The following is a 13,028-nucleotide window of genomic DNA, read 5'->3' as shown; positions in this document are numbered from 1 at the left end:
ATTAAATTTGAAAATTAGAACGTAATAAATAAATCTAAGTTTCTAATTGACAATAATGCTTTAAAAGTGTTAGAAAAGAAATTAAGAAAAATAACAGGTTTGAAGTTGGTGTAAGTTTTGAAATTAGCATTTTTGAAGTAAATTCTGTCTTGGCAGGGTTAACTTTTATTTTTCTTGGTCTCATTGCTTTTATACAGATTTTTATCTTCTAGTTTGTTTTTCGTCAGGTTTCCAAAGACGTTCAGATACTGTAACAAGGAGGCATTTCCCACATGCTGCTCACAGAATGGACTACATGGACTTTGAGGATGATAGCCGTGTATGGCGGTTTGATATGGACATGGTGATAATCTACATTTATTCAGTCAACTGGGTAATAGGATTTATTGTGTTCTGTTTTCTTTGTTATTTCTTTTTCCCTTTTAGTCTGTAATAGTCACAGCTATGGAAAAAAAGCAGTCATGTGAACCACAGTAATGTGAATAGAAAAAACTTGAAGAAGGCAAATGCTTGATACTGCTTTTTTATCATTCAGAATTATAATAGACTGCATCAAGCATGCTGTGAGGCTATTTGATACTTGTGCTATGTGTGACAAAGTACATGAGTTTGGTTACAAGTATAATGTGAATTCTAGATTGTACTTCATTCAGTAGGAGTTTTGCCTTGATTTTGGTGGAAACGGGATTTACCCCTAATGTATAAAAGAATTACTCTGTAGAAATATGGAATACTGCTTGTTCTTAGGGGGATTCTGTCTACTACAAAAGAATATGATCCATAGAGTCATTTGGGGGTTTGACTCTATGTTGACACACTTTGCTCGCTCATCGGTGCTTCAATTCCTCATACATCAAAGCAATAAATATGCTTCCCATTTATAGTCAGATCTTTAGGGAGCAGGGAATTATAAGCAGTGCTGGACCATGCATGAACAGACATTCATGACAGCTATTTCAATAGTATAACCCAGTTCCTGATTTTGACAATTGATAGACCTGTCAGCTTTCTACTGTGGAAATATGCTGTACTTAGTGCCTGAAATTTTGAGCCTATTAACCAAAAAAGAAGTGATTCTGCACAGTGTGCTGACAGTTTATGTTTCAGCAAATGGCAATCAGAAGGAATCAAACAACCCCAAGTCCTGCACATTAAAGGGACCTTTTTTGTGCAGATTCCCAGCATAGCACTGCAGCTTTTCTTACCCATCCAGATGAATGTGTGTGGATCCAGCAAGACAGCTAATGGAGGACAAGCAGCAGGCCTCCTGGCTATGATGATGTGAGACACTAACCCAGTAAATATTGGAGAAAGAAGCATTCTCCAGTGTAAGAGATCAGTACCATTATTGAATTGCTGTAACAATTTGGGGATACTCTCAAGTGTGGGCTCACCAGGACTATGCATCTCCAGGGAGATCACATAAGAGGACACAGTATTTATTTGCACCTTTCATGTGAAACAATTCTAAAGCACTTTATAGTTACTCTATATATAGTTTGCTGAGATACAGTATCAAACTGCAGCCAGTTCAGCAATCATTCTATACTTGCTGCTTTACACGGTATTTTCAAATGAAAGTGAAAGAGCATCTGTTAAATGATAAAAAGGACATTAGAAACTATTGTGGGAATAAGGTGCTAAAACATAGTACTAGAGGCTTACTTTTCAGGAAGGTACAAGGCCATTTTTATTTCTAAGGGCATGACCCTGCAAAGTACAATGTGGTTTCATCTTGAAAAGCATGTGATTATATGTATGTATCTGGTATGAGGATTTGTGTGGGAGACCTGTGGTTTTTCAGTAGGTGGTGTACTCCCCTGTTCTAGCAGAGAACAAGGAGAAATGTGTTGTGGAAGGTGCCATCTGCCAAATGTGATGGAATGAATTTGGGGATTTTATTAAGCATGTACTTATGCTTCTTTACTGGAGCAGGGCCAATATGGTCAATCTCTTATAGGCTATAAAGGGATTAGGACCAGAAAATTTTCACTTCACCTGAAAAACAGCAGTAAATCAGCTACTAATATTTAGTTTTACTACAGGCTGCATAAAATAATCTCTTTGAGAATATATGTATCAAATTAAAAATTTAAAGTCTAACTATACTAATTAGACTAAATAATTCTTGCCATCTTTTTAAATATGTGTGAACTTACAGATATATAACAATTGAAATTCATCATCACCACGTAGTCATGATTGTGACAGTAATGCATTTTCTGTAATTGCAGTATTATCTAGTTACTTTGTCTCTACCTAAAGGTGATTGTCTCTATTACTGGTGGCATTATGCATAACATTTTAAAAGCTTTAAGATTGCATTAGAGCATTCAGTGATTTTCCCTCTTTATATTGATACAAACAAGTCTTTTAAAAGCTAGGGTTTTAGGTCATAGGCTAATGTTTGCTTCATGCATATGTGTAGGTTTGTATGCTGAAATATTATCAGTAATTTTAAACACCTTTCTCATCTATGCCAGGACTGGGGTTTTTACTGCAATTTTCATTTGTCTCTCTAATTTTATGAATTTACTTCTCCTGTCTCAGCAAAGAGAAGGCTGATTCACCTGTTAAGTTGAAATTACTTCTACGTTTTGATCTCAGAAAATGCTGAAGTAAAAAATGTCATGAAAAATTACTTTAATTTAGCTGACATAGTCTGAAATTCCAATAACAATGTAATTTAAAATTATTTAACCAGGATATCTGATAAAACAGTATCCTTAAGTAAAATATTCTAAAATATATTGAGACATAAGAAACATAACATAGGTACTAACTAATTAGATAAGAAAGAGTTACTCAAATAATTTTTAACAGCATGTTACCATGGTTTTATTCTGAAAAAGGCAACAAAGGAGAGTAAAAAGTCCAATGTAATATCGGTCCCTTTTGTACAGGAAGAATTGATGACACGGTGGTTACATTTTCCTAAATTTAGTAGGTGTGACAATTTTGTATGGCATTTATAACTGTGTAACTCTGCCTTTCTTCAAATCCTAAACAATAAACTGTTTCTTGGACTATATTGTTTTATTTTATATTGATTTTCCAGGAGACAGTTAATTTTAAAAGATTACAAATATACATAATGAAGACTGTTGCAACTCTGAGAGGCAACCTCCGTGGGAAAAAAAAAGCATAGAGTGGGTGGTACTTTCTTTTTTTCCTTATTGCTTTTTTGAGAGATACATACTTTTGTAAAAATACAGTAATTTGAAGGCTTAGATCTGTTTTTCCTTGAAGTCTGCCTGTAATATGCTGTCAGTATCTGTGGGATCAAGAGCAGATCCTTTGTAAGCAATTTTCTGGTTAAATTGATCCTGCTCTGATCTGCTTGTCTTTCTTATCTACAATAGTATTAAAATGTTTGCAATAAAATTTGTTTGTAGTATTTTGCAGTCATTTCACTAGATTTTGTGTGGTGGAATTAAACTTTAATATTCTTTTCAATCAATGCCTTGTTTGTTATCCTTGTGTATTCTTTACCTGCTTGGGGTGCAGCTAGGATTTGCTGAATTTTTTACTACTGCGATTAAGTCTTTTCATACTAGCAGCCTTTTATTTGTTTCAGTACTTCCCAGGAAACAGTCAGCTTCTGTCAGAAGTCATCTAAAGTCTGGGTTTTATACAGGTAAACATTTGAATTCAAATTTCCAAAAACACTTCCTAATTTTGGGCGCTTCAGTTTGCATTCCCAGCATGAGGCCTTCCTTCTAAAGGGGCCTGATGCAGAACTGAAAATCACCTTTCTCCAAAATAGTTCTTTAGGTTTTCTTCTGTTGGGAACTGAACTTCAGCAGTGATGCAAGTCTGAGCAGAATCCATAAGAACCATAATTGTAAAGATCTAGTTTAAACCCTAAAATGTAATATTTAATTTAGGATATTTCTGGTTTTGCTTGATTATATTTTTACACAGTGATTTCTTATTTTTAAAAAATACAGTGTTCCTAAAAGAATGCTGAAGTATGTGTATTTCATATTTTGGTTCCCTAAAATTGGGTTTTTACAGATTCTATAGGACAGACTTCATCTGTGATACACACTAGAGAAAATGTTCTGAATAAACTGAAAAATCTAATCTGAGGCATGTTTGTGGGCAAGTCAGCAGATTGACACTGTAGAACAAAAATCTCAGGGATCACTTTTCAAGGAGAAGCTCTCAGCGGGACAGAGTTAAGTACGAAACCAAGTGGCTTTATCTTGCCCTTTGAATGCTACACAGGACACTTTCTACTTACTTGAATACACAGCCTCCACTGGCACTTCAGCATCAGCTTTTATCCTCTACACCCAGGTGTTCCATACAAGTCACTGGAAGTTATCCAGAGAATCTGATGGCAAACATTGATTTTCCTTTTCTTCTTCATTAAAACATTCCTGAATATTGCCAGTTTTCTTCAGGTTTTTTTGATTGAATTGTGACTGCTGAACTCTACCCAAGGGAGACAAGATGATGTGCCATTATTTTTCATTACTTTTTGCCCTTTGGGACCAATCTTCCATTTCAGGTAGTTGATGCACTGAGACATGTATGACATACCACCCTGGAACTCTGAACAGGATTTTTTGAGATTTCAAATATATCTGTTAGCACTTCCTTAAATATTGTAGCAACAGTCAGTATCCTGTGTGTACTTAACTTAGTAGGTTTTGACTTTGAAAGATATTCTAGACTCAGTAGTACAGCATATCTTAACCCAATACTCCTCAGGCACTCGTCAGCAATGCTGCCTTACATCAACCACATTATTAATGTCTGTTCTACTATATAAAATTTGGAAAGACTCCTTCAGCTTCATGTCCTCGACATCTCAGTACTAATTAACAGGTGAAATAAAACTGTTCCCATGATTTCTAGTTTGATGTTATACAAGTGATATGTATCACTAAGATACTGTATTGGTGATGGCTCATTTAAAGTTACAGTTTTGTTTTAGGATGAAAAAGCTGTAGTAACTGTATTTGTGATTTTCACTAGGTATAATTGATAATAATGTATTTCATTTTCCATCAGACATTTTCAACATTCAGTTGAAATATTTCTACATTTCCAGAAAGGCATTAAAATGTAATCAGGCAATTACTTAAAATATACTCCACATGTAATCTTTTATCCTCAAACAAGACGATGAAACAGAAAAAGTAAATGCAACCAATAAAAAGATCACGGTAAGTCATTTGATACTGATACAGCATTAAAAATTCATTATTTAAAATCATTTTTACTGTCATTAAAAAAAAAAAAAAGTATTAAAATGCTAATTATATAATGTACTCCAGTGTTTCTGAGCTGGTCAATGAAATTCACACTGAGTAGAAGGGAAGTCTTATGTAGCCTTTCTGTATTATCTGTATAAAATGAAAAATGCTAGATATTGGCATAAAAATCTAGATGACCATCCTGTTCAATGAAAAGTGAAAAATTATTGATACTTTAAAGAATCCTATGTAATCCAAATCTCCCTAACATAATCTGCAGTCTGGGGGTATTAACTCTTCTTATAATTAGGTTGCTACCCAAGAAATATTGTTTTGACTTACAATCAAAGTGTGAAAATAACTGAAATGCACAAAACCCTGTCCTAAATCCATGCAGATTATAAATCCTTGGGGATGTACATGAATCCAGAACTCATTGCCAGTCATAGCATGACATCTGATAGTGCCTGAAAGATAACACGTTCCAATTAGAAACATATGAGGTAAGAATGTGTTTGCCTTTGCAGATGGCTCTAGCTAGCTAATGTATGCATTTCAGCTGTCAGAAGTTAAACTAGTTCTAAAATAATTTGAATTAGACTTCAGGGGAGGAAGAATATGCTAATTTTCTTTTATATCTTTCCAAGCAGAGTATGTTTGCAAAAAGTTAATGTACAGGCAATTTATAGCCCTATCTTGTTCCCGCTTAAAGAACTGGACCCCTCTTTTTATCTTTTTAGAGAATTCTGAATTAAATGAAAATAGGAGTTAATAATTAGCTGTATGGTTGTGGATTTTTCCAATGTATGTAGTGCAGTTTTACTTGAACAGCAATTACATGACCTACAAAATTATCTGATAGTTTTGTATTATACTCACCTAGGAGTTAAGGCTCCCAAACTCATTTTTATTTATCATCTGGATTGTCGCTTGAATTCTAAACTACAAGAAAAGACATAATGGCATTAAATTACCGTGCTATAGTGGTAGTTTTCTTTAATTCTGCTTAAGATGGGAATATAGTGTAATGATACTAAAAGCATAAAATCAAGATGCCCCTTCTTTGACTATCTATTATTCCAAAAATGCCTTATTTCAATGTGATTTACAGGTCAAATTCTTATCATTTTTGATTTCTAAAACCTAGTTCTGCAGAACTTCCATTTTCCATGCAGATTCTAGTAGCAACAATGCTCAATGTGCAAAGCACTTAGAGCTTTTCAAGTGAAAGGCACTTTTACAAGAACAAGATGACATCTAAATGCAAGTACTACAGGTTATCCAACAGGTTAGTGCATGTTTTGGCAACAGTAACTAAATTATCATTATTACCATAATTTAAGTCAAATGACAGCCAAATTGCACATGCATGTCTTGCATAGATGCTAACAATTCTTCACTGATTTAAAGGGAAAAAAGAATATAAAGCTGGTTTAGCATGTACTGCTTCACAGGAAGTTAAATAATAGAAGTTTTTCAGCATTTGTGTGTGACCCACTGATCAAAAGGATATTTCTGGAACTAGCCTCCAAGTACTGCTTAACTAAGTACCGTGAGAAGGAAAAGGAGAAAATGTCTAAACCTTTAAATAGTGCAGATAGCAAATTGGTTCAAGCAACAAAATATAAAACACAATGTAATTTATTAAACATTTATCTGAGTTTATTTATTTACAGGAAAGATGAGTTTATTTAACATCTAAGCTTTTTAACAAATATAGTTAAACTAATCCAGTAGTTATTGCACAAACCTGAGTCAAGATCATCAGTGATCAGCAATGTGATCACGGCAACCTTTTTTTGTACAAAAGGATGCTGCTAAAGACTGTTGAACTCTCTCTCTGAAAAACACTATAAGCATATCTCAGCATTAGTTTGGAAAAACAGCACAAATGTAATAGATGATGAGAGAAAAAAACGTATTGAAATGACTGACATTTTAGACAGTAATAATGAAGGACTTGGAGGAGAAAATGTCAGGTTGTAGTAAAGGGAGTCTTCCAAACAGGTAAGGGTGAAGTTCTGAGGCAGCCATGAAAGTTGTCCACCAGCCTCTTGTTTATAACCTAGCATTACGGACAAATGCATTCTCTCACTAAGCCTTTTTCTGTACCCACTGCAACAGCCATACTACACCTGAAATTGCTGTGCTCTGCTCCCCTTGTAGTGCAGGAATCCTCACACAGACTAGAGCCAGCATAGTTGGCTGTGTGCACTACCCCTTGGCACAAGAAGTCATACAGATGGCAGGTGGCATGATCAGATGACACTGCAAACTGCCCATACACTGCTGAAACAGACTCTTGGTGACTTTTAAAAACGTGGAAAATAAGTGACTGACTACACCTCTGCAAATATTTCTTCTGTATTCCCAGGAAGGAACTGTAATGTAGAATGAATTAGGCCTATATTCTCCAAAGGTCCTGGAGACCTAAGACCCCTTAGAACAAAAGTATCTGTGATGTATAATGGTACATGTGCTTATCACTGATCAAGGTGCTTTTTCTACAGATCAATTACCAGAGTGCTTCCAGGAAAAGGGTTTAAACATACCATCCTAGAATCCAAATTCCCCTTATTGATAGCAACTGCCCTAAGCACTGGGTGATAACGTAGGCATGTGAGAGGGCAGCAGTACTTTACTGTCAAGTGAAAGAAGGCTACTATATTACAGTTGGACTTAATGATCTTAAACATCTTATCCAACCTAAATGAGTCTATGATTCTATCTGAACTTGCATACATTATTAAGTGCAGAAGATGGAGTTTCTAAGTTTCTGTTTCACACAAACTGAATCTTCAAGTTACATGCTTTAGCTGGGGGTACGTAGGTGAAGGGGAAAAGAGGCAAGTGCTGGTCTTGGATACACCTTTTCTGTTTCAGTTTTTCTCCCAGTCACTGTATGACATTGTGAATCCCATTCTCCTGCACATAGCCTTTTCTAGATAGAGGGAATTCTATCTAAATCCTATTTTCAAATTTCAATTCCCTTGGTAAATGCCTAACTTGAAAATTTGTTGGAGCAAATCCAGAGGAGGCTACAAAGGCGCTCAGAGGGCTGGAGATCCTCTCGTAGGAGCACAGGCTGAGAGCTGGACTTGTTCAGCCTGAAGGAAGGCTCCTGGGAGACGTTAGAGCAGCTTTCATCGCCTAAAAGGGGCCTACAACAAATCTGGAGAGGGACCTCTTGAAAGGACATGTAGGGACGGGACAAAGGGCAATAGCTTTAAACAGGAAGAGAGTAGGTTTAGTTTATATGTTAGGAAGGAATTCACTAATGTGACGGTGGTGAGGCAGTGGCACAGGTTGCCCAGGGGAGCTGTGGCTGCCCTATCCCTGGCAGTGTTCAAGGCCAGGTTTTACAGGGCTTGGAGGAGCCCAGTCTAGTGGAAGGTGTCCCTGTCCATGGCAGGGATGCTGCAACTAGGTGGTGCTTGAGGTCCCTTCCAACCCAAAATGTACTATGATTCTATGATCTATGATGTATTGGAATAAATGTTTTCCCTTTCTATGTTAATATATACCATTTATCTAAGCATACGCCTGCAATCATTACTGTGACTTATGTAAGTATTATTATGAGTGTGCTAGTTATTTTTATATTGGAAACCAGCAGATTTCTCATTTACTTGTATATTGGTAAATATATTGCTAATTTAATATTATAAAAAAATTATACATACTACTACTTTCAAGCAGTGCAGTCAATAATATTCAAGGAAGAATAGGAAAAATTGTTTAATAAAGCCATTAGCAGAAGTCAGTTACTAAATATGTGAACATTTGTTTCTCAAGTTTTTAAAAACCTTTAAAAAAAACAAATACAGTTCTGTTGTCAGATAATGGATGAGTGCAAAAATATATACTTATCTCAAATAAATGTTTATAATAATGAAACTTTTCAACTTTAATGAGAAGAAAATGCAAAATAGCACTTAACATAATTATGCTGAGTGTTCACTAAGAACTTGCTGTTTGACCTTACCAGTTAATACAAGATAGTTTTTAGGTACTGTATTAGGCTTGTTGCTGTTTATCACATTCAGTCAGAGACAGAGCTACTGCAGTCCTTGATGAGAGCCATGGGAACATGTGCAAAACCTCCTCTCTTACCATTCTGAGTTGTCATGAGTGTTCATTTTCTGGGAAATGTGACAAATCTTTTCTTCTATGCCAGACACTGCATTTACTGATGTTTTTTTACTGTGCTTTCTTCAAAGGCTAGTGGCAAATTAAGAAAAAAAAAAAAGGGAAAAAAAATAAATAAAGTAATATATGTATTTTTAAAAATAGAATAAAAATAAGTATATTAACTACTGAGCATTTAAACAAATGTTATCTGATTATATGGTAACTCTGATATATTTAATAAACCCTTTAAACCCCACTTTTTATTATAAACTCTAAGTTTGATAAAGATCCAAATTTCATTATGACTAAGACCACAATTGTGGAATTACTCTTTGTTCAAATTTTTGAACTACTCATTACCCCATCACTTCTTCAGTCTCATGCAGATGAGTTGAGGCTAAGTTAAGCTTCAATTTAATTATTACTGCTTTTTGCTGGAGATTTCATACATGCCAGGTACACACAGTACTGTTTTAAGTCTTTGCCCTCAAATCCACAGTTTGAAAGATCTTTGCAGCAGTCCTACATCTGTTCCTTCAGAAATACCACTGATACACCATGCAGTGAGCACACTAGAAATCTATGTACATACCAAAACTAATGCATAGGGTGCACATGAGCATGTAGTACCCAGGAGCTTTTCAGAGATTAAAAACTCCTGCTGATCTACAGACTAAGAAAAGTACTCTTATTGTGCAAAGTGAATATGATAATCTATTATTGCAACAAAAGAAAGTCATCAGTGAATTTAAATATTTTGAAAATCATGAAAAAGAGTATTATTATTATTATTATTATTATTATTATTTTCTATGTGAGCAAAACGATGATGTGGTTAAATATGATGTGGTGTTAAGGAGGGAGCCAACATGGGATTCAAAGAGGTAGAATAACCTGGCTTGACCTGTATGCATGTATCATGAAGCCCATTAGAGAGACCCAGCTCACTGTTCTCATGAGCCATTTAAAGTAATGTGGGAGCTATATCAGCTTTCAACAGGCAGTGAACAGGATGACTCTTTGCTGCACCAAAAATTCCTGCTGGAGCAGGATCAATAAGGAAAGGAATACATTAATTAGGCTGCTTTTATTACCCATCAAGAGATACTTGTGCTAGGAGTAGGTCCAACAGAAAAAAAGGTTACATTTTTTCATTGGCTTTTCAGAGCAAAAATGAGAATAAAGCAATTCACACAGCTATATGGAGATTTAGGAGGGGAAGAGGAACTTCCGTTTCTCGCTGAACTTTGAGACATCTACTTTCATCAGAAATTAGATCATCACTGCATTATCTTGAACCCTCCATTGTGGAATGCTAATAGTGTTTCTAGGTTTTGTTCTGTGGCTTTGACCTGAGTTCTTTCATACTTTCTCAAAACAAAGCCGTCTACTCCCAACAGAATTTTTTAAACCTTTACAAAGATGGTATTATAAATTACTTAGGGTTTAGCTAATGTTAATGCTTTGAGACAGACTTTTTTTGTGCTTTCCAGCACCATTCATAGGAGCATGTAACCCTTTGTCTGGCTTATGTAATTTAGATCTATGCAAATGGTTTCAACTACCTTTGCTTTTCACACCATTCTTAGAATCGAAAGGATGTAGCAGGTACTTATCCCAGAATGTCAGGTAGACTTCTCTGTACTGTTCTGGAAGAGATTAAAGCGTTATTTCTTACTGCATCTACTACCAAGTGACAGTTTAAAAACCATAGACCCATATTCTTAATTTCCTGTCTATGAAGGAATAATTATTCTAAATTAAAGCCATTATTGCAAGTTCACAAGGTGAAACATATGATACAAAAGAAATACAGCATTATATTCACACGATTTTGGGTGTAGAAAAAATAGAGCAAGATGCAAGGTAAGCCATGGTTAAACATGCCATAAACTGTTCATTTAAGTGACAAAGAATAATAACTCACTTCTTGAGCATTTTATATGTCTTTGAATAGAAGAGCACTGCTTTCTGGACTATTAAAAGGATTTTACCCACTGTCTTGAACTGACTGTGAGTAAGTTCCATTTTTTTAGCACTTTCTTCTGCGTTTCAGACTTTTGACAGAGGCATAGTTTATTGGTATGAAAATAAAAGTATGTTTCAGCCTGTAAGGGTCATGAATAGAAGGCAAAAGTCTCTTACGAAGACCTTTAAGTTAATATTGCAGTGATCTAAAGAATTACTTAGATCACCATCCATCTATTCTCATAAGTAAATAGTGTTTAGAAGGAAACAGCTTTATTCAAACATCACTGAGAAGGGCCGTATTCATGGCTCTGAAGAAAAAAATCTTAGGAGGGATTTTTTCAGACCCACCCAAGTAAATCAGAGTTTAAAATCACAGAATCATAGAATCATAGACTGGTTTGGGATGGAAAGGACCTTAAGATCATCTAGTTCCAACCCCACTGCCATGGGCAGGGATTCCTTACACTAGAACTTGTCATCCAGGGCTCTGTCCAACCTGGCCTTGAACACTGCCAGGGATGAAGCATTCACCACTTCTCTGGGCAACCCATTCCACTGCCTCACCACCCTTACAGTAAAGAACTTCCTCCTTATATCCAATCTAAACTTCCCCTGTGTAAGTTTTAACTCGTTACCACTTGTCCGATCTATATATCCCACTTTAGTCTCAGATATACCAAAGCTGAAGGAGATCTTACGATAACCATACAGTCTTAGCTGTCTTTAAAGCATTTTGGTTTGTTATTTTTGTTTTGGTACAGAAGTTATTTTAAATCACGCTTTTGTAACTATGGAAAACCCATTACAAGAAAACGTCTGCCTGGAGGAAATAGAGTTGTGCAATCTTTACTCTCTCCAGATGTTTATGAATGTTTATGAGATGTTTATGAGAGGCTGAGAAAGAAAAAGAGATAGATGGTGACAGTGCCTGGATGTATCAGTAGACTTACATACTCCAAAAATAATTTTGTCACAGACTCTACATCAGGGTGAAGAGAGGACTTTATCAGAAAGGCCTTTGTCCCTTGAAAGCATTATATGCTAAATCTAAAGCCTCTGTGTGTTAAATCCACTTCTCTACAAGAGACTAGAATTTCAGAACTAGGTTTGACCTCTTTAGAGTCTTATCTGCCTCCTCCATTTTCATGTCCCTCTCTTCATGCCTGCAGGAGTGATTGCCCCAAAATGATCAACTGTGAATAATCTCTGAAGCAGCTGAGGAAATATTACTATATTTATCAAGCAGCAGCTCTGTGGCTTTCCAGGGCTGGGTACTCGGCAGTTGTCACAGGTCTTTCCTGTCTCTTCCCAGCTGCGCTCAGGTAAAGTTTCCACAGGCTGATGTCCTAATGTTTTGTATTTCATGTATCATATAAATTTATTTGCATTATTCAAATTCTCAGTAAACTGGATGACTACAATATGACCATAAAAACAAGTCTCTGAGAGGAAAAAAAATTATTATATATGACAGTTCTGTAAATATACACATGTAAATGCCTATTTCAAAATTACTTTGAATTGTAAGGTTACAAAAGCATTAGTAATAAAACTGTTCAATTTCTTGTTTAGTATGCATTTTTTTATTCATTGGAAAAGTGAGTTGAAATTGCTCGGAGCTACCTTCTTAAATGACTTCCAGATTGAGCATGTACATTTTGCATGCAAATAAGACTGAGAGACTGTGGCTGCAAATAGCTATGCTTAATCTGAATATGC

General features: G+C 35.6%; 1 protein-coding gene and 1 long non-coding RNA gene across 6 annotated transcripts in view; one reads left to right on the top strand and one right to left on the bottom strand.

Annotated features, from left to right (window-relative positions):
• RNF180 (ring finger protein 180) overlaps positions 1–3,425 on the top strand; it is a 72,672-nt gene extending 69,247 nt beyond the window's left edge. For all 4 annotated transcript variants that reach the window (XM_065663019.1, XM_065663018.1, XM_065663020.1 and 1 more), the window contains one exon: positions 228–3,425. In XM_065663019.1, the coding sequence (XP_065519091.1) occupies positions 228–433 (206 nt within the window). In that variant the 3' untranslated portion in view covers positions 434–3,425. The remainder of the gene's footprint in view (positions 1–227) is intronic.
• LOC136005486 (uncharacterized) lies at positions 2,840–11,173 on the bottom strand. Of its 2 annotated transcripts, XR_010608788.1 has the most exons (6): positions 10,904–11,173; positions 9,321–9,428; positions 6,958–7,057; positions 6,087–6,149; positions 5,550–5,674; positions 2,840–4,440 (listed from the first exon to the last, which is right to left on the bottom strand). It is a non-coding gene; the product is annotated as an uncharacterized LOC136005486 (long non-coding RNA). The 2 variants fall into 2 exon arrangements; XR_010608789.1 differs by lacking the exon at positions 5,550–5,674.
• Between the last annotated feature and the right edge of the window lie 1,855 nt (positions 11,174–13,028).

This window comes from Lathamus discolor, chromosome Z (genome assembly GCF_037157495.1).
Source record: "Lathamus discolor isolate bLatDis1 chromosome Z, bLatDis1.hap1, whole genome shotgun sequence".
NCBI classification, from domain to species: domain Eukaryota; kingdom Metazoa; phylum Chordata; class Aves; order Psittaciformes; family Psittacidae; genus Lathamus; species Lathamus discolor.
Note: the sequence above shows the minus strand (reverse complement) of the source record. Positions and strands in the feature narration are given on the sequence as shown.